The 24708-nt window shown below is 46.2% G+C and overlaps 1 protein-coding gene across 1 annotated transcript; it reads left to right on the top strand.

The window, feature by feature from the left end:
* Nucleotides 1–14: 14 nt before the first annotated feature.
* HOOK2 (hook microtubule tethering protein 2) lies at nt 15–24600 on the top strand. The gene is made up of 22 exons (XM_081846186.1): nt 15–129; nt 7009–7094; nt 7492–7564; nt 8025–8075; nt 9105–9237; nt 9785–9852; nt 10186–10248; nt 10494–10574; nt 12957–13114; nt 13233–13373; nt 14809–15010; nt 15367–15477; nt 16076–16163; nt 17647–17716; nt 18337–18474; nt 19007–19094; nt 21109–21143; nt 21391–21473; nt 21676–21779; nt 21986–22093; nt 22847–22918; nt 23325–24600. Exons 1-22 carry the CDS (start codon nt 82–84, stop codon nt 23493–23495), a joined length of 2172 nt encoding a protein of 723 aa, XP_081702312.1. The 5' UTR covers nt 15–81; the 3' UTR covers nt 23496–24600.
* The last annotated feature ends 108 nt before the right edge of the window (nt 24601–24708 follow it).

The raw sequence follows: 24708 nt of genomic DNA, 5'->3' as shown, positions 1-24708 counted from the left end.
ACGCGCGGGCTGCGCAAGGGGCCGCTCTAGGCCAGCAGGGGGCGTGGCGCTCGGAGTACCGCGGCTTGCAGCGCCGGAGCCATGAGCGAGACGGGCCCGGCCGGGCGCTGCGGGGCGCTTCTCACTTGGGTAAGCCCGGGAGCTGGAGCGCGGGGGGTCGCCCGCCGCCCCTCGGCTGATTCCCGCCACCACCTCCATAGGGCGCCCCCCCCCGAGTTACCCCCGCTGCCACTGCCGCCCCCTCCCCGTCTTCAACAGGTGCCTTCCCGCCCGGCTTCCTTGCCCAGCCGCCTGGGATAACCCTTCCTTGGGGAAGGGGAAGAATGGCCTACAAGGCCACACGCGCCCCTGTTTCTTTTTTTATTATTCCGGGTTAGTTTAACCCGGGATTGCCGCTCACGTTTCTGCATTCTCACGGACGTGCTTTACACCCGCTGTTCCACCCATAAGCATTATGCACCGACAGAGGATGCGTGTGTGGGGGGGTGTATGAATGTATCGTGTGCATGGACACCTGTAATAACCACCTGGTTTGGTGAACACGGGCGGGAGGGACGTCGGTTAAAGTCCGCGGCAAAGGCCTGAACTTAGCAGCACCGGTTGCTCAGCCCCTGGAGTTCCTTCCAGGAAAGTCTTGAGGCCTCCCGGCTACCTCTCAACTCCGCTCCTCAACTCCCAAATCCTCTTAAAAACCTCCCGGTGCCGCAAGTCTGCCTTAAAGCCTCGGGCTATTTTTGTAGGCTCCACTCGACACACAGTGACTCTGCATTTGCGCTCTTTGCCCCCTGGCGCTGTGGATTTTCTCCGTTCCCTCCACCCGCTCCCTTAAACTAGCTTTTTCTTTTGTGTCCAAAACTGGAATGATTAGGGCTTCCAACTATTGGCTGCTGTTCCTCGAGATTCTCTTTCTCTGTCCTTCCTTTGGAAGAATCTTCCCCCCCCCCCCACCTGCTGTGCCCAGCACCAAATGCTGAACAAAGAAGGGTATCAAATTAATTCCCATCTTGCCAAACTCCCCAAGGAGTAACATAATGAGAGTGAGGTTGATAATCTAGTTCACCCTGCTTAAAAATGTGTAGAACAAGACATAGAGGTTTGTAGTTCATCAGAGGAACAAACTTAAAACAACTTGGAATGTTAAGAAAGAAGGCAACACATGCTCAATCTATAGTTCAGACCAGTCTAATTGGTGAGGTTAAATATATGAGAGAGCCAGAGGCTGGATTATTAGAAATAAATTTATATGCTACTCAACTGGGGCCCAGTTCCAAACTGGACCATTTCATACCAATCCTGAAATAAGGAAAAGCATTTATTCGTGTTGATTTGCTTATTCTTGAGAGAACCCTTGTGGAAGCTGCTATTTGTCCATTAATTTGATTCAGTGTTTTGAGAAGAAGATTCAGGGGTCTGACAAATGTTCATGCTTTTGGGCCACATGTGTAATAAAGTCAACAATGTGAAAACTACTGAATTGTTAAGTTCAGTTGTGTCACCTGTGAGCCAAATCAAGGTAACAGGGTTTTGTCCTATTGCGTGTGTTGAAGTAGCTTACGAATGTCAGGATGCTTTTTTGATAATCAACCATGCTTTGTGAATTGTTACTGTGACAACTTTAAGCATTACTGTAATTGCCTCAGTCTGTACCCTTTGTATTGCATTTCTTTCTACCCCTGCTGCTTACTTCACTGCTGACTTTCTCCTTCACTCACTCCCCCCCCCCCCCGTGTGTATCTGCTAACGGGTTAACAATTCATGCATCTGATGTAGTAGTCCACAAAAGCTTATGCCATAGTTAATTTGTTAGGGTTTTTATTCAGAGCACTCCTAAATACCTCTATGTGTGAGAAGAACAACTTCTGTTTGTGCAACGATATTCCCCCCCCCCCATGTACTCCCTAAATCTGTTCTGGGGGTTCCCTCAACTCTCTAGAGCAGATCTGGGGATAGCGTGGGAGAAGTGCGGGGGGCAGAGGGGGAAATCTTTTTGCACAAGTGGAAGTCATTCCCCTCTCACAATTATTTAATTGAATACCATCCTCCTACTTTAAAGTACCACAAGACATTTTGTTTTTTGCATTAAAATGGTGAAGAATAAGTGGATTTTGACTCAGAAACTTCACCAACTTGCTCAAGGAAAATATTTCTGGAAAACTTTTTCTTTTGCAATTAGAGCCAACTGGAGAGTTCTTTGAAGTATTATATTTGTGTGATATTTATATTTGTGTGCTTCATTATTGTCATATTTTAGATTTAAATGATTTTTCGTTTTTACTGGAAAAACTAGTGTTTGAACAACTAGAGCAGCACATACCTCTGCCTGACTTAAAGAATGGCTGCTTGGCTTATTAAGAGTGGATGCTGCTCTGGCTTCTAAGAGCTTCCTGGTTAGATTGCCCTATGTCCTATTTATCACTAATAGCTGTAATGAGAAGACTTTGTTCTTCCATTGCTAATCACCTTCTCCCTAACCCACCATGCCAAAGATGCCGGATGCTTCTATCTCTGCCCAGGGCAGAAAATACTGGAGTTGTTGTTTCTAGATTCTATATGCAACAACTGTCATACAAGGAAGGATTTTGGTATGATCAGCCTTTCGTAGCACTGCAGCAGTAAGAGAGGAGGAGCTGAACCTGTCAAGCTTGTCTCTCCTGCACAAGTATTAAAAACACAGGAGTCTTTGTTTACGCTGAATTGAGCAGCCCTAACACTGTTTTTCTTCAATACCCCTGTGCCTGAGTCCACAGATGCTGTTGGGAGCTCTCAGCTAACAAGGAAGGGTCTTTTAATAATAATAATAATAATAATTTATTATTTGTACCCCGCCCATCTGGCTGGGTTTCCCCAGCCACTCTGGGCGGCTTCCAACAGAGATAAAAAATACACTAAAATATCACATATTAAAAACTTCCCTGAACAGGGCTGCCTTCAGATGTCTTCTGAATGTCAGGTAGTTGTCCATCGCCTTGACATCCGATGGGAGGGCATTCCACAGGGCAGGCGCCACCACCGAGAAGGCCCTCTGCCTGGTTCCCTGCAACTTGGCCTCTCGCAGTGAGGGAACCGCCAGAAGGCCCTCGGAGCTGGACCTCAGTGTCCGGGCAGAACGATGGGGGAGGAGACGCTCCTTCAGATATACTGGACCGAGGCCATTTAGGGCTTTAAAGGTCAGCACCAACACTTTGAATTGTGCTCGGAAACGTACTGGGAGCCAATGTAGGTCTTTCAAGACCGGTGTTATATGGTCTCGGCGGCCGCTCCCAGTCACCAGTCTAGCTGCCGCATTCTGTATTAGTTGTAGTTTCCGGGTCACCTTCAAAGGTAGCCCCACGTAGAGCGCATTGCAGTAGTCCAAGCGGGAGATAACCAGAGCATGTACCACTCTGGCGAGACAGTCCGCAGGCAGATAGGGTCTCAGCCTACGTACCAGATGGAGCTGGTAAACAGCTGCCCTGGATACAGATTTGACCTGTGCCTCCATGGACAGCTGTGAGTCCAAAATGACTCCCAGGCTGCGCACCTGGTCCTTCAGGGGCACAGTTACCGCATTCAGGACCAGGGAATCCTCCACACCTGCCCGCCTCCTGTCCCCCAAAAACAGTACTTCTGTCTTGTCAGGATTCAACCTCAATCTGTTAGCCGCCATCCATCCTCCAACCGCCTCCAGACACTCACACAGGACCTTTACTGCCTTCACTGGTTCTGATTTAAAAGAGAGGTAGAGCTGGGTATCATCTGCATACTGATGAACACCCAGCCCAAACCTCCTGATGATCGCTCCCAGCGGCTGCATGTAGATGTTGAAAAGCATGGGGGAGAGGACAGAACCCTGAGGCACCCCACAAGTGAGCGGCCAGGGGTCTGAACACTCATCCCCCACCACCACTTTCTGAACACGGCCCAGGAGGAAGGAGCGGAACCACTGTATGACAGTGCCCCCAGCTCCCAGCCCCTCAAGACGGTCCAGAAGGATGTCATGGTCGATGGTATCAAACGCCGCTGAGAGATCCAGCAGAACTAGGAAACAGCTCTCACCTTTGTCCCTAGCCCGCCGGAGATCATCAACCAGTGCGACCAAGGCAGTTTCAGTCCCATGATGAGGCCTGAATCCCGACTGGAAGGGATCCAAATGGTCCGCTTCTTCCAGGCGTGCCTGGAGTTGTTCAGCGACCACTCGCTCAATCACCTTGCCCAAGAATGGGAGGTTTGAGACTGGGCGATAATTGGCCATTGTGGCCGCATCTAAAGATGGTTTTTTAAGAAGCGGTTTAATAACCGCCTCTTTCAGCGGGTCTGGGAAGGCTCCCTCACGGAGGGAAGCATTCACCACCCCACGAAGCCCATCGCCCAGTCCTTCCCGGCTAGCTTTTATAAGCCAGGATGGGCAAGGATCCAGGAGACAGGTGGTTGGCTTCACTCGTCCAAGCAGCCTGTCCACATCCTCGGAGGTAACAGATTGAAATTTATCCCACACAACTTGACCAGACAGGACTCTAGCACTCTCCCGCCCCGGCCCTGCTCCCACGGTGGAGTCTACTTCTTCCCGAATCTGAGCGATTTTATCTGCAAAAAAATTTGCAAAATCATTGCAGGAGAACATGTGGCCCGTACTGGGCCCCGATGTTACAGGTGGTTCCGCTAAATTGCGAACCACCTGAAAGAGTCTCCTGCTGCTGTTTTCTGCAGATGCAATAGAGGCGGTGAAGAAAGTCTTCTTCGCCGTCGCTATCGCCACTTGGTAGGCTCGACGTTGAGCTCTAACCCGTGTCCGGTCAGATTCAGAATGAGTTATCCGCCACCGGCGCTCTAGCCGTCTCAACGATTGTTTCATTGCCCTCAGATCCGTGGAAAACCACGGGGCTCTCCGGGCTTCATGCAATCGGAGAGGGCGCTTCGGAGCCAAACAGTCAATAGCCCTGGTTAACTCCACATTCCAGCGGGCCACCAGGGAATCGGCTGAAAGGCCATCAACATGGGATAAAGCATCCCCAACCACTCTCTGGAAACCATTTGGATCCATTAAGTGGTGGGGGCGGACCATCCGAATCGGTCCCTTTTGTTTATGGGACCTGGATATTTAGGAAAAAATTTACTAATGTAAGATGGCTGGTATTTCTGCCAGATTCAGAATGGAATGCTGATTTCTTCAGTAAGAATCAGGCATCTGTCAGCCTTGTGTGAGAAGGCTGGAGGTGGTACCCAAGCAAGATCTGATGGGAAGGTGGATGCCCATGTGCTGTAATGTTATTAGCCAGAGCTCTAAGATGGACCACTTTAGGATGCTTTCACATGGCAAGACCTGTAAAGACTGCCCCCAGCAGGAGAGACCCTTCTACTCTTAGGCATGCTGAGGTCAAATGTCAGTCGCGGATACTAAAGGAGGCCTGATACTTGTGTTTATGTGGGATGCAGTACAGTGGTACCTCGGGTTAAGTACTTTATTGCAGTGTTTCCCAACCTTGGGCCTCCAGATGTTTTTGGCCTACAACTCCCATCATCCCTAGCTAGCAAGACCAATGGTCAGGGATGATGGGAACTGTAGTTCAAAAACAGCTGGAGGCCCAAGGTTGGGAAACACTGCTTTATTGGTTCCAGAGGTCTGTTCTTAACCTGAAGCACCACTTTAGCTAATGGGGTCTTCTGCTGCCGCTGCGCCGCCGCTGCACAATTTCTGTTCTCATCCTGAAGCAAAGTTCTTAACCCGAGATACTATTTCTGGGTTAGCGGAGTCTGTAACCTGAAGTGTATGTAACTTGAAGCGTATGTAACCCAAGGTACCACTGTATCTTAGGAAAAACATCAGTACTTTACCTCATGCAGGTAGTTGATGGGACTTCTATTAAGAGGGGTAAACAATTTGGAGAAGGTAGGCACACATGGTTTCCTAAAATGTAAATTTGGTCTAAACATGTTGATTCCAGTGAATAAGAGAGCTATGGGATCTGATTTCTGCACAACTGAGAGTTCAGTGTAACTTGAGAGGCTGATAATTTGACACAAATAGGACCTAATCCAATTTAAGGTATTGCCACTTAGCTGTTTCAGTTGAGAACCATAAGAATTAGGACATCAACCAAATGAAATTTTAAGGGGGAGGTACCCAAAATACAGAGGAAGGTGGGGTGTTTGTGGCATTCACTGGATGTAGTGTAGCCACCATTTTCCAAAGAGGCCACATTAACATTCAAAAGGAGAGCATTGTTTAATAGCGAGGTAGGTAAGAGAAATATCTGACCCTGTAGAAAACCCCAAATTGGACTAGATAATTCAAAGACAGAAAGCTTACTTGTTTTGGTAATCTTTTTGGTTAATATGAAAACCTTAATGTGTTGTTTCAGCCTGTTGATTGCAATTGAGGAAGCAAGGTTAAAATCATGGGAAAACAAGCAGCGATGACTGTGTGCATGTTGGAGGAGAGGACCAAGGCCACTCCTAAATCTCCTAGGTGTAAATCCTGTAGCTGCTCTCAAGGCAGGAGGTAGCTTGGAAGACTTCTATTTCATTATACTCAAGGATGCCCTGACTGTGAGCGTGACAGCTGGGCTGCCTCTGCTTAGTGATTCATTGTGTATATCAGCGCCTTGCAGGCATGTGGGAGTACTCGTGCCGAGCTCATTGTGTGGGGGGTACATGTGTGTGGCAGGCACTGTTGTCTTGCAGCAGCAGACTTATCTATTGGCATAGATTTCCAAGTTTGGTTTTAAAGATCTCTGTGTCTAATCATGGAGCCTAAGTGCACCTAAACCTACATAGGGTTGCCACCTTCAGCCAAGATTCTTTGTAACTCCACAGTTTTCATTCTTATGGAGATATTCCCATTAGATGAGTTATCCAGAAAAAGTGTATTTTTCTTCTTTGATATTAACACTGTCACCAGCACCCTGACAGATTTCAGGTTGTGTCCCTCTGTAGGCTGGTTCAGAATGGGCTTCCTCTGTTCCCAGATCCAAGAATTCACTATTTTTGCACTTAAAGTGTTCACTTGCTGATTTGATTTGTTTCCTCCAGCTGCAGACGTTTCATGTTCCATCTCCATGTGCCAAAGAACAGGATTTGGCCAGCGGGGTCACGATTGCCCAGGTGCTGCACAAAATGTGAGTGTCGTGGTGGTTATCTTAATGAGTGTTCACAAGAGTTATCATGGTCAGCATGGCCAAATTCTCCCCTCACTCCCTCACAAATCTCTCTTTTATCTCTGTCCCAGGTTAGCAAGTTGACCATTTAAGTTTGTGCTGCTGCCAGAAATCAGAATTCCCTCCCTAATGAGTTAATTTGACAGTTTGATAGTAGAGAAGGACAGACAACAGCTTAGCAGCGGGAAAGCTCCTGTGGTTGCCTTCTTTGTCACATTGGGACAATGTGAATGTAGCTCTTTGTGAGACAGAAGACAGCATCTGTTTCGCAATGCTTATGTGCAAGTTCACAAAGTTGCTCAGAGTTTGCTTTCCACCCCCGAACCAAAGGCAACAGCTTTATGGTTTTCATTTCCAGAGACCCATCTTGGTTCAATGAAACCTGGCTCCTGAGGATTAAAGATGATGCCGGTGACAACTGGAGGCTGAAGGTATGAAGTGAGAATGGACTGAGTGGTGGTCTCTAAGACCTAGATGCTTAGCAGTCCTAAATACTGCCAGTAAATGAACTCCAGAAGTCATGAGACTCTGACTTAGCAATACCTTGAAAGCAGAGTTGTTCAATTTTCAGGGTTTCTTGGCTGGCTTAGGTTGATCAGCCAGCTTTGTGATTTGAAGATGAGGGTGGGATTTGGTAGGAAGGGCTCTTCACCCCAATAGGATGCCTGTCCTGCATCAACCCTGGACTCTTCTCTCCCATCAGAGTAGTTCTGAAGATGACTGAGCATGACCAGCTTCTTTTCTTTTCTTTCCATACCAGCATGGGAAATAGGCTGTCTTGCTCATTGGCTGTATTGCCTTTGGAAAGGGGAAATATAGTGGGAATGACAGGTCTCAGTACTCTAACAAACCTGCATATTTATATTAAGTCATCCTCTATCTTGCCTCCAGGTGAGCAACTTGAAGAAGGTCCTGCAGAGTGTGGTTGAATACTCCCAGGATGTGAGTACCTTTTCTGGTTTGGCTTTGCTGGCATGGTGGTGATGTATTTCAGGGCATAGCTCAAGCCTGTAGTGAAATTTAAGGGTCTCTGCTTGGGTAGTAGAGCAGCAGGTGAATGCTAAGGGACAAAACTCTGACAATCACTCAGCCTGGCTGTATTGAAGCCATCACTGAAAGACGGAGCTCATGGTTCCAGTCTAACATTCTTTTTTTTTCAGGACCCACCTATCCCTTTGATGGCAATTAGTTTTAGCTGGTTTTAATACTGAATTTTAGATTGTTGTAGTCTGCCCAGGGACCTGCTGGTGAAGGGTGGGTAATAAATTGAATAAGCATAATAAAAATAGCTCTGCTCTAGAAAAGCCGGGTAAATGTTATTGGTTCTCTATGGATGTGCCTTTCTCTGTGTACAGAACTCCCAGGACACAGTTGACAGCCAGTGGAGTGGAGTGGCAAGTGAGACTTAGACTGGGGAGATTTTGTTTCAAATCCCTGATTTACTCCAAAGCTTCCTGGGTGGTGACTTTGGGTCTACCTCTTAGCCTAATCTATCCACTCACAGGGATAAAACAGTGGGGAAACTATATATGCTACCCTGAGCTGTTTGGAGGAAGAATTGGATTGAAGTGTAGTAGTAGTAGTAGTAGTAGTAGTAGTAGTAGTAGTAGTAGTAAATGCTCCTTAGCACAGGCAGTCTTGCTAACAAGTCCACCCAAGTTACTAGACCATAACTTAAAAAAAAAAAATATTCACCTTTCCTCACCTGTCTGTGTAAGTCACTTATTGCCCACTGGCAGAGGCTGTTGCAGTTTCAGAAGCTTCATTGTTTGGTCACTTGGAGGCTTGCCACAGACTAGTGCTGGACAAGTGGCTGATTTCAAACCTAAGATAAAGATACTGAAAAGTAACCTGTCCTCTCCCAGGCAAATTGCTGTCACAGACTCAGTGAGATGGGTGGAATAGGTAGGTGGCAGCAACAGTGAAAGGTCTGCTGGGTGTCAGAAGCTATATCCGCTGCTGTCTTCTCAGGTCCTGGGCCACCAAGTCCCGGAGCAGCTGCTGCCTGATGTAGCTCTGGTTGGAGAACTGTCTGACACAGCTGAGCTGGGCAAGCTGCTGCAGCTGGTGCTGGGCTGTGCCATCAGCTGTGAGAGAAAGCAAGGTATATGTATGCAAATGACAATTACAATGGGGGGATGTCACAGTGGAGCTTTATGGGCATCTGTGGCATGAGGATGACTCTGCAATGGCTGCTCTAAATACCTGCTGTGTGTGGGTGGGGTCTAGAAAGCAGGTGCCTTACTTGTTGTGGCATTGCTGTCCTGCTTACAGGGACTTAGTTTCCCTTCGTTAGTCCTCTCCATTCAGGTGGCTCTTGCCTCATCCATATAACTTCAGGATCTCCTTAAGCTAGAGCTTCCAATCTTTCTCTTTGGGTTTTCTCCTCTCAGTTTTCTTCACTCCCGATTCTAGTTGGGATATCAGCCTCTTAAAACAGTTTGAGACAGAAGGAGGGTGCAGTGAGAGACAGACAGACAGAGATCTGACATTCTGCCACACGCACAAAAATACTTCGTTGAAATTTGGGCCCCACTCCTAGAGGCTGTACCAACCCTCATGCATGATTTGGGGCAGGGGAGGGAATCTGGCCAAAGGAGGAAGGAACTAGTTGGAGAGTAATTTGAGTGCCCAGCCTCATCTGTTTGCAGATCACATCCAGCAGATCATGACCCTGGAGGAATCTGTGCAGCATGTTGTTATGACAGCAATACAGGAGGTGAGTGCAACTGTGTCCTTCAGCCTAGTGTGAAGCCATTAGGCTCCGGAACTGGATGCTTGCTTTGTGTTGCTAATGATTTCCCTGGTCAGGAAGTGCCCCTCATTCTCAACCTACAATCTTGCCTCTTCCCAGGTAATGATGCTGCTTTCATGCTAATCCCCCCCCCCCCCAAGTCTTGCCCACTCCCTGCTGCCAGGCCTGGTGCTCATTAGATGAAAGTTCCGAAAGATGTTCTACTTAACCTATGCCTGCTTCCTGGAATACAGGGCTTAGAAAGTTCTGTGAGTCACCTCTATGTGACCACTTACCAAACCTCTTTGTCTTTTGCAGCTCTTAAACAAAGATTCGTCGGACACGCTGAGCTCAGAGACTTATGGGAACTTTGACAGCCAGGTACTTGTGATATATATTAAGAGTGGGTGGGCGGCATAACCCCTAATGATGCAAATTCAATGTAGGCTGAGCAGGAATGGAGAAAGAGGTCCCCTTTTTTGTGGGGCCAGATGAGGTAATGTGAAGGATGAAGGCTAGGCTTGGGCTACTATGAGTGGCTTGCCTTGCTCAGTGTCTGTGGTAGTATATAGACTTTTATTGACTGACTGACTAACTCCTTGTACCTTTCCGGTTTTCCCTTGCAGTCCAGAAAGTATTACTTCCTCAGTGATGACCTAGAGGAGACGGATGACATGCGCCAGCGCTGCCATGACCTAGAGCAGCAGGTGAGTACCTCTTGGGAGCCAAGAATATTGGACGTGGAAACCAGCTCTGTTTGCTGTGGACTTAAAAGAATGTGCATCAGATGATGGAAGCCAGGAGGCTGTTCATAGAAACAATGGGAAAATACTGAGCACCATCAGGTCTCCAGTGGGTTCTGCCCTTCCTCGGAAGTTATGGGGAAGTATATATCAGGGGTAGGGAACCTCTTGTCTTGTAACGTTTGGTTGACTGCATTGTCTGTCACCTCTGAGCATTAGCCATGCTGGCTGGGGCTGATGAGAGATTCCGAATAACATCTGGAGGGCCACAGGTTCCCCACCCCTGGTATATATTCTGTGCTGGAATTTTGCAGGAGTCCTGACATGCTATTTTCTGATCTTCTATCTTGATTACCATCCTTTCTCTCCCCTTCCCTCCCTGCCTGCCTCTCCATATTGCACAGCTCTATGTGCACTGAGCTGGTGGTGTTTGGGGACTGGGCCTATTCTGGGCATTTGGATATTCTGTCTTTCCTTTTATGAAGGCAAGGTGAGGGCCTGCCTTCCGTTCCTCCCTCATGCAGTCCCGTTTCCGGGGTGGGGTGGGAAGTGCAGTTCTTTGTGGATGGTGTGAGCTTGCTGGGCTGCATGGCGACAGCTGGGTTTGGCTGCAGTGTGGTGTGCGAGTCCGTGTCCCTCCTCCTAGTGCACAGCTGTTCTTTCCCTCATTGTTTTTGAGATTGCTGTGGACGAAGAACAAGACCAGCTTGGTAGTTCTGGGGCTGACCTTGGATTCAGTGGTCCTGGGCTTTATGCCTCTTTTTACCTGTTAAAGCCATATGAACGAGACTGGTGTCCGGCAGAGGGGCTAAATTTAAAGAGCAGACAGTGCAGCTGTGGAGATTTTGGATATTTCAGGAAGGGTGGGTTGTGGGGGACCTGAGAAAGGATAGGCTGATCTCGCTCCCTTTACAAAAACAAACCCTTTACTCCTCCAAGGTGCTAAAGTGCCCCTGGAGATGCAGCCCCCTTCAAGAAGGTGAGTGTTTTCCCTCTTCCCATGCTCTTGCCTATGATAACAGACCTGCTCACCCAGCAGTGGAGCCCCATGCCTGGTGGAGCCAGCCTAACCTCCTTGCATGAGCATGTGACATGTTGACAAGTTAACAACTGCTTGAGAGTGTTGGAGGAGTTGCTTGCACCCAGTACAGAAGCAGGGTTGGGCCTGGCCTGAGTTAAAAGTGCTTTCAGACTCTACTAATACAGCTACAAATCCACATTTCTGCATTCTAGGTTCTAAACTGCATTTGAACATTCTGGAATCACTTAGGTTTAGGGAATGTATATACAGTGGTGCCTCGCAAGACAAAATTAATTCGTTCCGCAAGTTTTTTCGTCTTGCGATTTTTTCGCCTTGCGAAGCACGGACTTTGGAAAAGTTTCAAAAATCACCAAAGTCTTCAAAAACCTCAAAAAAGGCTACCACACCGCGTGCTATGAGTTGCTCCTCGAAGTGAATGCACGGTTTTAAGAAAAAGGAAACAAACTTGCAAGACGTTTTCGTCTTGCGAAGCAAGCCCATAGGGAAATCCGTCTTGTGAAGCAACTCAAAAAACGAAAAACTCTTTTGTTTTGCGAGTTTTTCGTCTTACGAGGCGTTCGTCTTGCGAGGTACCACTGTACAGGCTTGAGGGGTTTTTTGTGGCCTCTTCATTTGGCAGCATTTAATCTTCATAGCAATTCTGGATCCCTGCAACAGGTCGGTAGGTTCCTGTAATTAAGTTTTTGCTTCCATTCAGGGAGCATAGGTACTTGGCAAAAAGTCTGCCAGATTTGCAGAGAGAGGAAGTGAACTTGCTTGCTAGCAGTTTCTTTCAGTAGCTCACACATGCTTTAGTAGTACCTGCGTGGATGATAAAAAATTCCTTCCCGCCAAATGAGCTGGTGCAAGAGGAGTCCTGATGAGGCTAATTTCAATGTCTGCTGTGCGTGTTGGGGCAGGAGGCCAGCTGTAGACATTATTTTGCACATGCATGCAAATGTCTGTTAAGCCTACTCTGTTACCCACTGTATGGTTCCATAGTTTTGCAAAATCTGGGGACAAGTCTGCTAGAGCAGCAAAAGGAACCGATTGCTTGTGGCTACATGTAGCAATTTGATAGAGAGTGGGAGAGCAGATTCTCTTCAGCCTGCTTAAAGCCAAGGGAAAGAAGTGAACAGCCAAGACTTAAGGAGCTATGCTTCCGCTCTCCCCTTTTTCTAGGGCCCTAGTAGAATGAGGTTGAATGTCACAGGCTGGTTGGGCTTACGAAGGACCTGGCAGAATCCGCAAAGTTCTTAGCTGGACTTAGAGCTCCATTACTTGGCCACCTCCTAGAAACTAGTCTTCCTCCTCCCTTCTCTCAGATCTCCATCCTGGTGGAAGAAAAAAATACTTTGTCGCTAGAGAACAAGAGTCTCCGGGAACAGAAAAGCTCGCTTGAGTCCGATGCTGCTGGGCTCACTGGCAAGAAGTTGCTTCTGCTTCAAACCCAGATAGAGCAGCTGCAAGAGGAGAACTTCCGGTAAGGCAGATACTGGGCTGGGGAGGTTATATTGCGCTCAGGACAATGTGCCCAAAGGCAGTGGAGTCCAGAGAATAATTAGAAGAAAAGTCTAGCTAACTAGATGTATTTTGGCCAGGCTGGAAAGCAGCAGAGATGACTTCCGAGTGCGCTGTGAAGATCTCGAAAAGGAAGTGCTGGAGCTTCAACACCGCAATGAGGAGCTGACCAGCCTGGCTGAGGAAGCCCAAGCACTGAAAGACGAGATGGATGTGCTGCGGTGAGTGTGCCTCAATGCCTCAGCTGCAAGAGCTGTGAATATACCCTTTAAATTTTTGGGTTATGTGTTACGGCTTGTGAAGCAGCCCATGGTCCAGCCTGGGCCTGCTGTGTGTCAAAACTCCACATTTGTGAATCTTGGGTGTCAGGTGTGCTGTGTTGCCTTATAGGCAAACCTCCCACTGCAGCTGCTGACTAACAGAGGTCTGCTTCTCTGCATATTTGGACACTCTTAGGTAGACAGTCCATTTTTGCACACATCCTTAAGTTTAACACGGTGATCTTTGCCACTGAAAAGGCAGAGTAACAGATTCCCAAACATCTGAAGAAGTGTGCATGCACACAAAAGCTCATACCTAGAACTAACTTAGTTGGTCTTTAAGGTGCTACTGGAAAGAATTTTTTTATTTTGTTTTGACTATGGCAGACCAACACGGCTACCTATCTATAACTAGATTCCCAAACAGCCACAGATGGTTGAATGCAGCTATGGAGAAGAGTTGACAGTCCCACCAGAGGGTTTGTGGGTGGCTCATGCCTATACACTGGAGCCCTGATGAATGCTGTCTCTCTTCCAATGTTTGAAGTTCTGGAAAAGCAGAAGCAAATTAGTCCAGGAGTTTTGAGTGAATATGTGGAATGTGGCTTCTTACTTGGAATCCAATTAGTACTGCTGAATAATCAAAATCTCTACTATCTGGAATTTGGTGGAAGCGGGGCAGCTTGTGTGTAAAGAATTTGGTTTAATTGAGAATGTTAGTAGTTCTAGGGGGATGGGTTTCTGTGCTGGAACAGCATTCATTGCAGCCTCTCACTATTACCAGTCTTCCTTTTCTTGTGTTTGTGAGTTTTGTACAAAGCATGCTGTTAAGTAACTTCACACAGATTTCTTTCTTTCTTTCTTTTTTTTTATTTTGCTACACATTAAAGCAAAGTCAAGTTTTGTTATAACATATTTTTGGACTGTTTCACACAGAAATGTAGACATAGTGCTTCAGTTCTAGAATAGATGCACTGACCCATAACTTCATGTGATGTAAAAGAGCATCAGCAAGCCTTGGGCTTTCATGCGTCCTCTTCTATCACATCCCAGTGGCTGGAAGGAGAAGTGGGGAATCAAATGCTTTACTATTTGTTTGTTGTGTTCAAACCAGCAAAGGACAGTTGCCATTTAACTATACAGTAACTTGTTTGCAACGATCCAACTTAGAATGTTTGCCTTAAAATGCATGGGATACTTGTTGCTTATCCATTATTGTTTCAGTTTTTGGCACCCTTTGACCTTGCTGCAGCAATTCCTGTTTACACAGTAGTTTTCTATAGCTAGTAGAGTTACTTTCTGTCCCTCCACTTTTTATCCAATAAAGTCAGAGTTACCTGACATTAAAAGTTGCAAAAGATACCTATACTTATATCTATATCCTGCTGTTCTGCAGTCACTCCTCAGACAAGGTGGGACGGCTGGAGGCTATGGTGGACTCCTACAAGAAGAAGCTGGAAGACCTGGGTGACCTGCGGCGGCAGGTTCGGCTGCTTGAGGAAAGAAACACCGTCTACATGCAGCGCACTTGTGAGCTGGAGGAGGAGCTTCGGCGTGCGAATGCTGTCCGTGTACAGCTGGAGGCACATAAGAGACAGGTGAGTTGGTGTTAATAGAGAATGCATTTGAGCAGACTGCAGCCTTCAGAATGCACTTGCAATAATACTCTGTCCTGAAGGAATCCTAAAGACAGATTGGAGCACCATTGGAGCCAGAAAGGCAAAACCCATTTGACCAGGATTGACCTGGTAGCTGTAGCTGTGCTGTGGCTTTGCAGGCAGAACTGTTGTCTCAAACAGTCTTGTACTCTTGGTGTTTGGGAGGACGTCAATACTAAACATAGATTCAAGACAACCTGTAATGAAAAGCAACGTTGCTGATTGCTTTGCAGCAGGAGAGGAGGGCAAAGATCATAAGCACAGCAAACCCCTACTCCTACTCTTCCCTCTTCCAGGTGCAAGAGCTCCACAGCAAACATGCAGATGAGGCTTTGAAGGCGGAGAAATGGCAGTTTGAGTTCAAGAACCTCAAGGAGAAGTTTGAGGCCCTGGTAAAAGAAAAAGAGGTAATGCAGAACTTGTACCACAAGATGATGATGAGTCTTTCCTTTGACTTGCAGGTGAAGGCCTAGTCTAGGAGTGAGGGAGCTTTTTCAGCTTGAGGGCCACATCCTCTCATGGGCAGCCTTGTGGAGGTTGCATGCAAGTGTGGGAGGAGCCACAGGGGAAAGTGGGTGAAGCAATGGATGTGACTTCTGTCTTCATTGAAAGGGCTACATTCTGGCTGCGCAAAAGCTCAAGCTTGGTGGTGGGTGGGTGTGTATAGATCTAGGTATGTCCATACAGATTTTTTATATATGCACACAAATTCACCACCCATCTACCCATCCATTATCACAGTTCAATGGCTCGTTCCAGCCTGGTAAAGGAGGGCACAGAGCAGGCCTGGAGAGCATGTGGGGTGAGTCCCAAATGTCAGAGAGCCTTGAAGGCTGCATATGGCCTGAGATTCTCTACTCCTAGTCTTGTGGCAAGAATAGATAAATCTGGCAGGAGTAGCATCTAGTTTCTGTTACTTGGACAATGTAGTATACAATAAGGCATCAGCCCACCATAGCTTAAGTGGTCCTTTTCCTGGAGTGATTCCTGACCCTTTTTCCTTAGAGGCTGATTGAAGAGCGGGATGCCTTACGGGAAGCCAATGAAGAACTGCGATGTGCTCAGGTGCAGCAGAAATTCCTAAACCAAGCAGGTGAGTATCAGAAGTCTTCCCCACCCCGGTGAAATCCAATAAAGTCTGCCTCAGAACAAAGATTGGAAGTTAAGGGGGAAAGGGACATGTCTTTGTGTTGACAGGGCCAAGTGCACCCAAGTTACAGTGAACTAGCAGTCTACTACATTTAACATTTGTTAATACCCGAAGAGCCACAGTGAGAGATGGGGACATTGCCTACATGCTGCAATCATTAGGGGAGATTTGTTCCATCTGAAATGTACAGCGGGGTGGGCCAGGGGCTAGGGCCACCTTGGTGGTGGTGCCCAGAGTATGGAATTTTTGTGTTGCAGGAAATCCAGCTAGACCCTTCTTTGTGCGTTTAGGTGTTGATGTAAGAGCATATTGTTTGGACATTTATTTTATTGAAATGTCCTTTAATTTGATTTAGTTGCTGATTGAGCTTTGTGCTTCTGTTTTTGCGATTCCTTTTTGGTTGTTACGGCTGTTTTTTGCAAATGTATTATATATATTTTTACTATGATTATTTACACCTGAAGATTCCACTTGGGATGGAAGGGTACAGTAAAAATAAATGAATTAAATGCTGTCGTTTTCATTTTTAAGAACTTTCTACAGGCACAGACAGGGGGATTCCCTTATCTGTTAGCTTCCTTGGAAGCCACAGGAGGGCTGAGAGGGTAGGATTTTAATGGATTGGACTGTTTTTATAAGCTGAATGGATAGCTCAGTTGGTAGAGCATGAGACTCTTAATTTCAGGGTCATGAGTTTGAGCCCTACGTTGGGCAAAAGATTCCTGCATTGCAGGGGGTTGAACTGGATGACCTTGTGGTCCCTTCCAACTCTACAGTTCTATGAGCAGCTATACGGAACAACTTTTCTTACTGTTTTATTTTAATTAATGTTTATTGTGTGATTTGTGATCTTAATTGTTCTGATATGTAAATCACCCTAGGATCTCTTTTAATGAAGGGTGGTAAAGAAATTATATAAATTAAATTTTAGGCTAAGCCTGATAGGATCTCACACACCTGTCTCCAAGAGCTTTGCCTACAGCCGGTGTGTGTGCTTGGTCTGTCATTCGGTTGCCTGAACCTGCTTGTAGGGGAAGACCTTGTATTATGGTTGGCTGCTGCCTGAAGTGAGGTTACCGGTTTCACCTCCCATCTCTGTGTGGCTTTTCTCAGCCTTCATTCTTCTCCTGTTTAAATGTATTTCTCTTGATGTGATAGATGCCAGTGTGGACCATGTTTTGCTTAATACTGCTGGGACCCATAACTGCACTTTTATTGCTCCAACTCAGGGTAGATGAGTTGTCCAGCCCTGGCTAGGTCAAGTGACATTGAAAGCTTGAGTGATCCCATCTTAGAGGGTTGTGCTTTATAGCAAGGTAGTATTTAGGAACAATTGGCTCCTCTCCTCCAACAACACCTGCACCTTTGGGTAGAAAGCCAGAGTAAAAATAAATGTACTTTCTGTTTCTCCCCCCCCCCCTTGCAGATACCATCCTAGAAGAAATTGCTTCTCCTGTGGATAACTTAGCAGCTGAGATCATGCCAGCAGAACTCAAGTAAAGTTTGCCCCCTCGGGGATCCTGTCTTGGAGGAAGAAAGGCAAAAGCCTATGGGGCCTATTTGAAATTGGGGACTTGCTGTTATTCATAATTATACTTGATTACTTCCATCAGCCAGAAGTTGGAGTCAATGTTACCCTGGTGTCCTTTTGGTGATAAAGAGAAAGTGGTGGTGGTGGGGTGCTATCCTGGATTTATTTTTCTGATATTGTAGATGAAACAGGTGTCATCCCAAGATCACCTTCAGCTTGTTTGCTTAAGCCTGTACCCCAGTTTTCTGCTTTATACAGTCATGAGATGTATTCTTTAAAAGGTCAGGCTCTAAGTGAATCCTCCTAATGTATATGCTAGATAATACAGCACGGTAATCTCTATGAATACTGTCTATCCCAATATGCATTGCTCTGCTTTGGCCCCCACTTCTAGAGATTGCATCCTCTCTATGAGCTGTTCTGCCTTTTAGTACAGCTTGTAGGGTTGGGAGTGGGGGAAAGAGTCAGGAATGGGCCCACATGAAGCAGGGGGTGGGTGGGTTTGGGCTGGGAAGTGGTGGTGGTCCACAACATTGGATAATGCCCCAGCTAATAATCATAACATTCTGTGTTTCTTGCGGCCAGGGAGACCATTGTGCGGCTGCAGCATGAGAACAAGATGTTATGTGCACAAGAGCTGTCCTATCGGCTGCAGCAGACTGAATTGCAGGGGCTGCTGGAGGAATCTAACCGTACTAAGAACCAGCTAGAGGCACAGCAGAGGTATCCAATAAGCTGGAAAGTTTGCAGTTTGTCCCCACTGGTCTTAGGAGATCCAACCTGCCTTCTCCAGTCCCTCTTAACCTTTGACCAGCTAATAAATTTGCAGTTCTAATTTGGATTATTTTTATTCACTGTTCTTCTTCTTATCTGGTAGGCAATATTCTACCACCTGTTCTAAAAACCAGTGGGGAAACTCTTACTGTTGGCCAAGTGAAACCATGTTTGCAAGGTCAACTGGCGAGTGTCCTTGAGCTCAAGCACTATTTGCATCATCTACTAGGAATGTTAAACTAACAATTTTTTTAAATAGAATTTTGTCCTAGCTTATCTTTGTTAACTAGTGAGGGGCAAGCTCCCTTCTCCTCTCATTGCCCTGGCTCAGAAATAAACAGAGCCATTTGAAGGTGTACAACTTATCACAGTACCTTTTTCTAGGCACCACCTGTACTGACAGTCCTGTGGGCTTTGTTGCTGCTTGCAGCTGGCCTTTCTCTTGCCTGTTTTAATTTGATTTGCCCTTCTCTCTATCCAGACTGAGCCAGCAACAGATCACTGAGCTCAAGGTGCAAGTAGAGGAGCTGCAACGGGCCCTCCAGGAGCAAGGAAGCAAAGCAGAAGATGTGAGTTTGCTTGAGAAAAGAGGGTTCTGTGAGGCCTTGTCAGAGTCAGGCTCACAGGGAGGTTTTGAAGGAGATTTTCACAGGGGCTGGTGGTGTCTACTCTCAGCCTGAATCCGGACCTCCTTACAGGGTGGCAGCAATGGGAACATAAACCCACCTGTCAGTTTCTCAATGGAGACTTAAAACCAAGACAAAACAAAGGAGCTGGGCCGTATGAGATCTTTGTTGCAACATCTAGTCTAGGATTGTGTGCTCTCTGTGTACCAAGTGGGGGAACTCTGCCTGTATAGAGGCAGTTTTTAGCCTCCCAAATTACCTTGGGGCTCGAAACAATGAAAAAGAAGTGGGGCTAATCCCCAGATACTGACTGCTGTTTGACAGGATTGCTATAATGTGGGTGGTAAAGATTCCTTGAACATACAAATTCCACGATAAGGCTACACTTGTGGGTCTTAGGAGCTGCAAAATTGCAGTTTATGGTAGCTACGCTGGAGAAAGGTGTGCTATTTGGCTAAGAACCTTTTTTCTCGGGTTTACGGGCTTGTTGCCTATTGGGGGAGGGAGGGCAAGAACTCGCAGGCTGTAAGTGTAGTTTTGCCCCAGTTTGAGAGCCTTGTGTCCCCTCTCCTGTGGCCTGTTCTAATGATCACCATTACCTTCTGCCCAGACCTCTTTTCCTCCTCACTTCCCTAATCTCACTATGCTAACAGCCCTCTCTTTCTCCCTTCTGACTTGCTGGCTATCCTGCCCAGGCCATTGTAAGTACTTTCACATTCTGTGTTGCTTCCACCATCTAACCTACTCCACTGCAAACTCATTGTTGCTTCTCTTCTGTCTTTGCTTGGTTCTTGGTGCGTCAAAGACAAGGGGCTGCTCTGGGTTCACCTGCCAAGAGCTGCTAAGGGGCCTGCGTATTCTGAAGGTTTAGTTAGAGGAGCACAAGTTCAGTTTTCTTAGTGCATAAGGGAAGCTGGGAATCATAGGTGCTGTTTTGAATTGGTAATTTCTGTTCCAAACGGCATTCTGATAATCTGAATAGGTAGGAGCAGTCTAGATTTGTTTCTGAATTGGTGCAAAGTAGTTAACTGTACCAACATCTCTTAGGAGATGTGCTGTCTCCTACACAATCAGTAACTGTTCATGTTACTGCCCTTTGAGTCTTGTATATTAGTAAGTCTGTAAACAGTTATGGTTCAGCATTTTCCAAAGGGAGGTTGCTTCCCTACTGGGATAATTGAAAAGGAAGTAGAGGAAAAACTTCCTAATGGTTGAGAGCCTTTAAGCTGGAAGTGAAAGAGAAATGCTGTTGAAGTGACAATGAGCAATGTAAACCAACATTTGCACACCTAGTAAAAAGCTGTAGTAAATCTTGAAAAGTAAATGCGTTTGCATTGCACACATCTATTGATGCTACTTGAGCGACAGACCCTGAATGGTCTCAGGTGGAGGGAGGGGACTTTGGCTTTTATTGCCAAAGATGGGTGTGATGTTTGAATGCATGAATGGATTAGTAACTAGTCTAGAAAGACCTTTTGTTTTTTAGACTGCAGCCTTGTTAATTGACAGTAGGATTGACCGTAGAGTTGAGCCACTGGCTGTGTTCAGTTCACTTACTGTATACTGGATATTTTTATCTCCCCTGTCATGCCAGCATAGACAACCATGTTTGCAGAACTGAATGGGATTCTCTGTTCCATTTTAAGAGTGCTTCTGAGTCAGCAACATCCCAGTTTAACTTTCCTAGCTCATGAAGACAAATCTGAACTGAAACCTTGAACTCCTAGTGCCCCCAGAATGAATCCTTCAAAACCAGCAAATTTATGCATAACCTGAGTGCAGGAGGACTTCAGGAGTACAGGGTACACTACAGCTACACAGGTTTTAGTATTCTGTGTAAAATATACTGAACATAGCACCAACTCACTCTAGTGGTCAGATGATAACAACAGCAGCTTAGCTAATTGATCTGCAAACAAAATAAAAATCCTAAGCAGTCATTTCTCTCTCTTTTTAGTCTTCTCTCCTACAAAAGAAGCTGGAGGAGCACCTGTAAGTGATTCAATTCAGTTTGAGGGACAGGGTTGGAAAGGGCTAAAGCTCACTTGGTTTTCTTTGTTGCATTTGATGAATGCATATCTGGGGTTGTTATGGGTCCAGCTGTGCTACTTAGCAACATATTGATGCTGTCACACAATACACAGCAGGGCTTTGGTTCCACGCCCTTCAGGTTTCTGGTCCTTATTCTTCAAGACACCTGCATGCCTAGCTTCTGTTTCTCTTTCTGTTTCCTGGTCAGAGAGAAATTGCATGAGGCCCACGCAGAGCTTCAGAAGAAGAAGGAATGCCTTGATGAATTGGAGCCAAAAGTGGACAGCAACAGTAAGTGGGTGGATGACAGATCCATTGCTTCAGGAGTCTTGACGAAGCCCAGTCTTTGCTGGGTACCAGAATGGGATGGGATGGGCTACCCAGAAATCAGAAGACCTTGTAGAGCATTGAGTGAAGATTCTTGCTACTCCATCTGTCCCCCGTCCACATTTCGGGGTCCGGGCAGCATTGATGTCCCCGCCTTTCTCAACAGCTGCCAAGAAGATTGATGAACTGCAGCAGTCTTTGAAGAAGAAAGATGAAGATATGAGAGCCATGGAGGAACGATACAAGCGTTATATGGACAAAGCCTGCACAGTAAGTCAAGTCTTTCCAGTGCCTTTTGCCACTGCACTGGCATACTTTGGCAAAGCCTCACTAAATGGCTTTGTAGATCATACACACTTTCCTGCGGTCAATGTGATTCAGTCAGCAATGTTGCTTCAGGGCATCTCTAGTAGCTAAATGGTCTTGGCCTCCCAAAGCTAAGTGATTATGGAAGATCTCTCTTTATTCTTTCACAGGTCATCAAGAAACTGGATCCCAAGCAACAGCCTCATGGAGTTCCACTGGAGATCCAGGCTTTGAAAAACCAGCTGCAGGAAAAGGATAAGAAAATCAACCACCTGGAGGTGAGCTCCTCTTCCTCGTCCGAGAATGAGGGTTGCAGCTTCTTACATAAGAGCCTGCCTGATTAGGCCAAAGGCCCCTCTAGTTAAACAATGGAATTTGCTCCCTTGAGAGGCAGTAATGGCCACCAAACTTTGATGGCTTTAAATGAGGACTAGGCTATCAGCGGTTACTAACCATGATGGCTATGAATTACTTCCATTGTAGGAAGGAATGCGCTTCTGAATACCAGTTGCTGGAAACTGCAGGAAGGGACACTGATGTTGTGCTCTGGTCCTGCTCACAGCTTCCCAAGGACATCTGGTGGGCCACTGGCCTGATCCAGCAGGGCAATACTTATTATAACAAGTTTTCAAAATTAACAAGGATGTGCGCACTGCCAGCCCTCTTACCCATAAGCTACAGGTGTCTTGGGTATAATGCATTAATTCCTTACCTTCCCAAAGTCAATATAAATTATTTCAGATGAGTGGTTTGCCATGCGTTGCCTGTTTCGACCACCCTGTTAGCAGCTCAGGTAGTTTCTCTCTGTTTGCTTTCACTTGGGATCAAATTGGTAGACTGAGGTCCTACACAGCTATAAAAGGAAGAGGTACACTTCTCATCTCCCCTCTGTTTTGGTTGGCCTTGGCAGCATAAGCTTGGGGTTTTCCATAATCCCCCCAACAAACACACACACACACACACACACAGCCTTGGGGTTTAGCAGCATGACCACTTACCTCCTTTTTCCTCTCTGTGCTTCATCTCATTAGTCGGATTTTGAGAAGACAAAATTTCAACAGGAACAAGAAGAGAAACTCATCATCACTGCTTGGTATAACATGGTGAGTTTGAATTGGACTAGGCATAAACAGAGGTGCATGTACTGATGCAGGGGTGTGAGAGAAGGTTGGCACATTGCTTTGCAGGAGAACATTATGAATAACTGCTGTGGAGCTTTACATCCTGACAATCTCTTACTTTTTCTAACTATTTTGGTACCAGACACCTTTTGCAGCTGCTAAACACTGCTGAGTAAAATGTCTGAAGTTGGGCTCTTTACAGTAGATCATTTTGATGATCCTGTATATGTCTGGATCACAGAACATGGCCTTCTTGAATTCAGACCTTTGTCTTCTGACACATACTGTCCTGGTTAGAGCCCTATGGAGGAAGAACAGTGAAGACCCTCCATCTCCATCCAAGAGTCTGCTGGCACAAGCCAAATGTTTCTTTTCTTTCCCACTGCAGGGCCTGGCGCTGCACCAGCGAGCTACAGAGGAGCGGTCATCCACCTCTACACCAGTCCAGTCCTTCTTGGCCCAGCAAAGATTGGCCACCAATACTCGACGGGGCCACCTGAACCGAGCTCAACCCTTGCTGCTTCGATACGTTGGTACAGACAAACCTCAGTTGTCCTGATCTGGAAAAGCTATCCTGTGGATCTTCTAGAGAATGCTCACTTCCTGGGGGGAGTGAAATCGGAATACCTGTTATGCAGTGGTACTTCCTCTGGAAACCCCAGTTTTATCCCTATTGTTGAAATTCATTCTCTTATACTAAAGATTATTCCTATGCCCAACTGTAGTGCTTGTTTTTTTAAAAAATGAGGAATCTTGAGCAGCAAGGAGCTGGATCTTCCCTATTCATTGCAGACCTACATGTTCCCTCTTCCACCGCAGTTGGGAGCTGTTGCATGGCAGTACCCTGGGTGATGGAGAGGTATCCTTCAACCATGTTCCTTACCCACCTTTCCTCTTAAAATTCTGCTTTTGTACATAGTTTCTGTATAGTCCTGTTCCCCACCAATTAAAAATGTTCTTTACCTAATGATGTCATCTGCAGAGGGTATGGAGGGAATACTTTTACTGCCATTCACATCTCCCCTTATGGTATCGGCCTCAGTCTTGGGTATTTTTTGTGGTGATGAATGCATAAGGATGAGATGGCTGCTTTGATAGTGGCCCTGCATTTGGAGTTTGACTCCTTGAAAAAGCTAGCATTGGTTCCTCAGGAGCCAGATTGCATTGCCTGAGGCACATTATGGCACAGCTTTTCTTAGTGACTTAAGAATCCCTTCTGAGAAGGGGCAGGGCCTTGGTACAAAAAAGCCCCATTTGAAAACGTATGAACACTAAATTGACTTTAGACCCTAGGGGTGAAGAGAGCCTGCAGTCCTGCCCAACTAGTTTGTGTGCACATCTGTAACTGTGTTGTCTTCACGGCAATATTTAGTGCCTGGTGGTTTTTTTGAAAAGTGCTACTCTTTTTCCTCCCCTCCCTGTTAGTATCATATTCAGAGACATTGCAAGATGCAGTATCCTTTTAAAAATATGTTCTCCAAATTTTGATTCTTTTTTTTTTTAAGTAAAGTTCATAGTTTTAATGCTGTAAATTATACATTTTGTAAAGCTATCTTGTATCTCTGCCTCTTTATTTTTCTATTGGACAGAAGCCTGACATGCAATGTGGGAGGATGGAATGTGTGTATAGAATCTTTACACTACAAATAAAATGTTATAAAATCTTTTCTGTATCCTCATTCCTCTAGTAGCAACAACTATTACTGTTGGGCAATAGCCTTCCTCTGGGAGGACCAGCTGTAGCTGTTAGTAGTTCTTTGCAGTACCTTTGT

The sequence above is a fragment of the Podarcis erhardii genome, assembly GCF_964252035.2.
Source record: "Podarcis erhardii genome assembly, chromosome: 2".
Lineage (NCBI taxonomy): Eukaryota > Metazoa > Chordata > Lepidosauria > Squamata > Lacertidae > Podarcis > Podarcis erhardii.
This window is presented reverse-complemented; position numbering and strand designations above follow the sequence as displayed.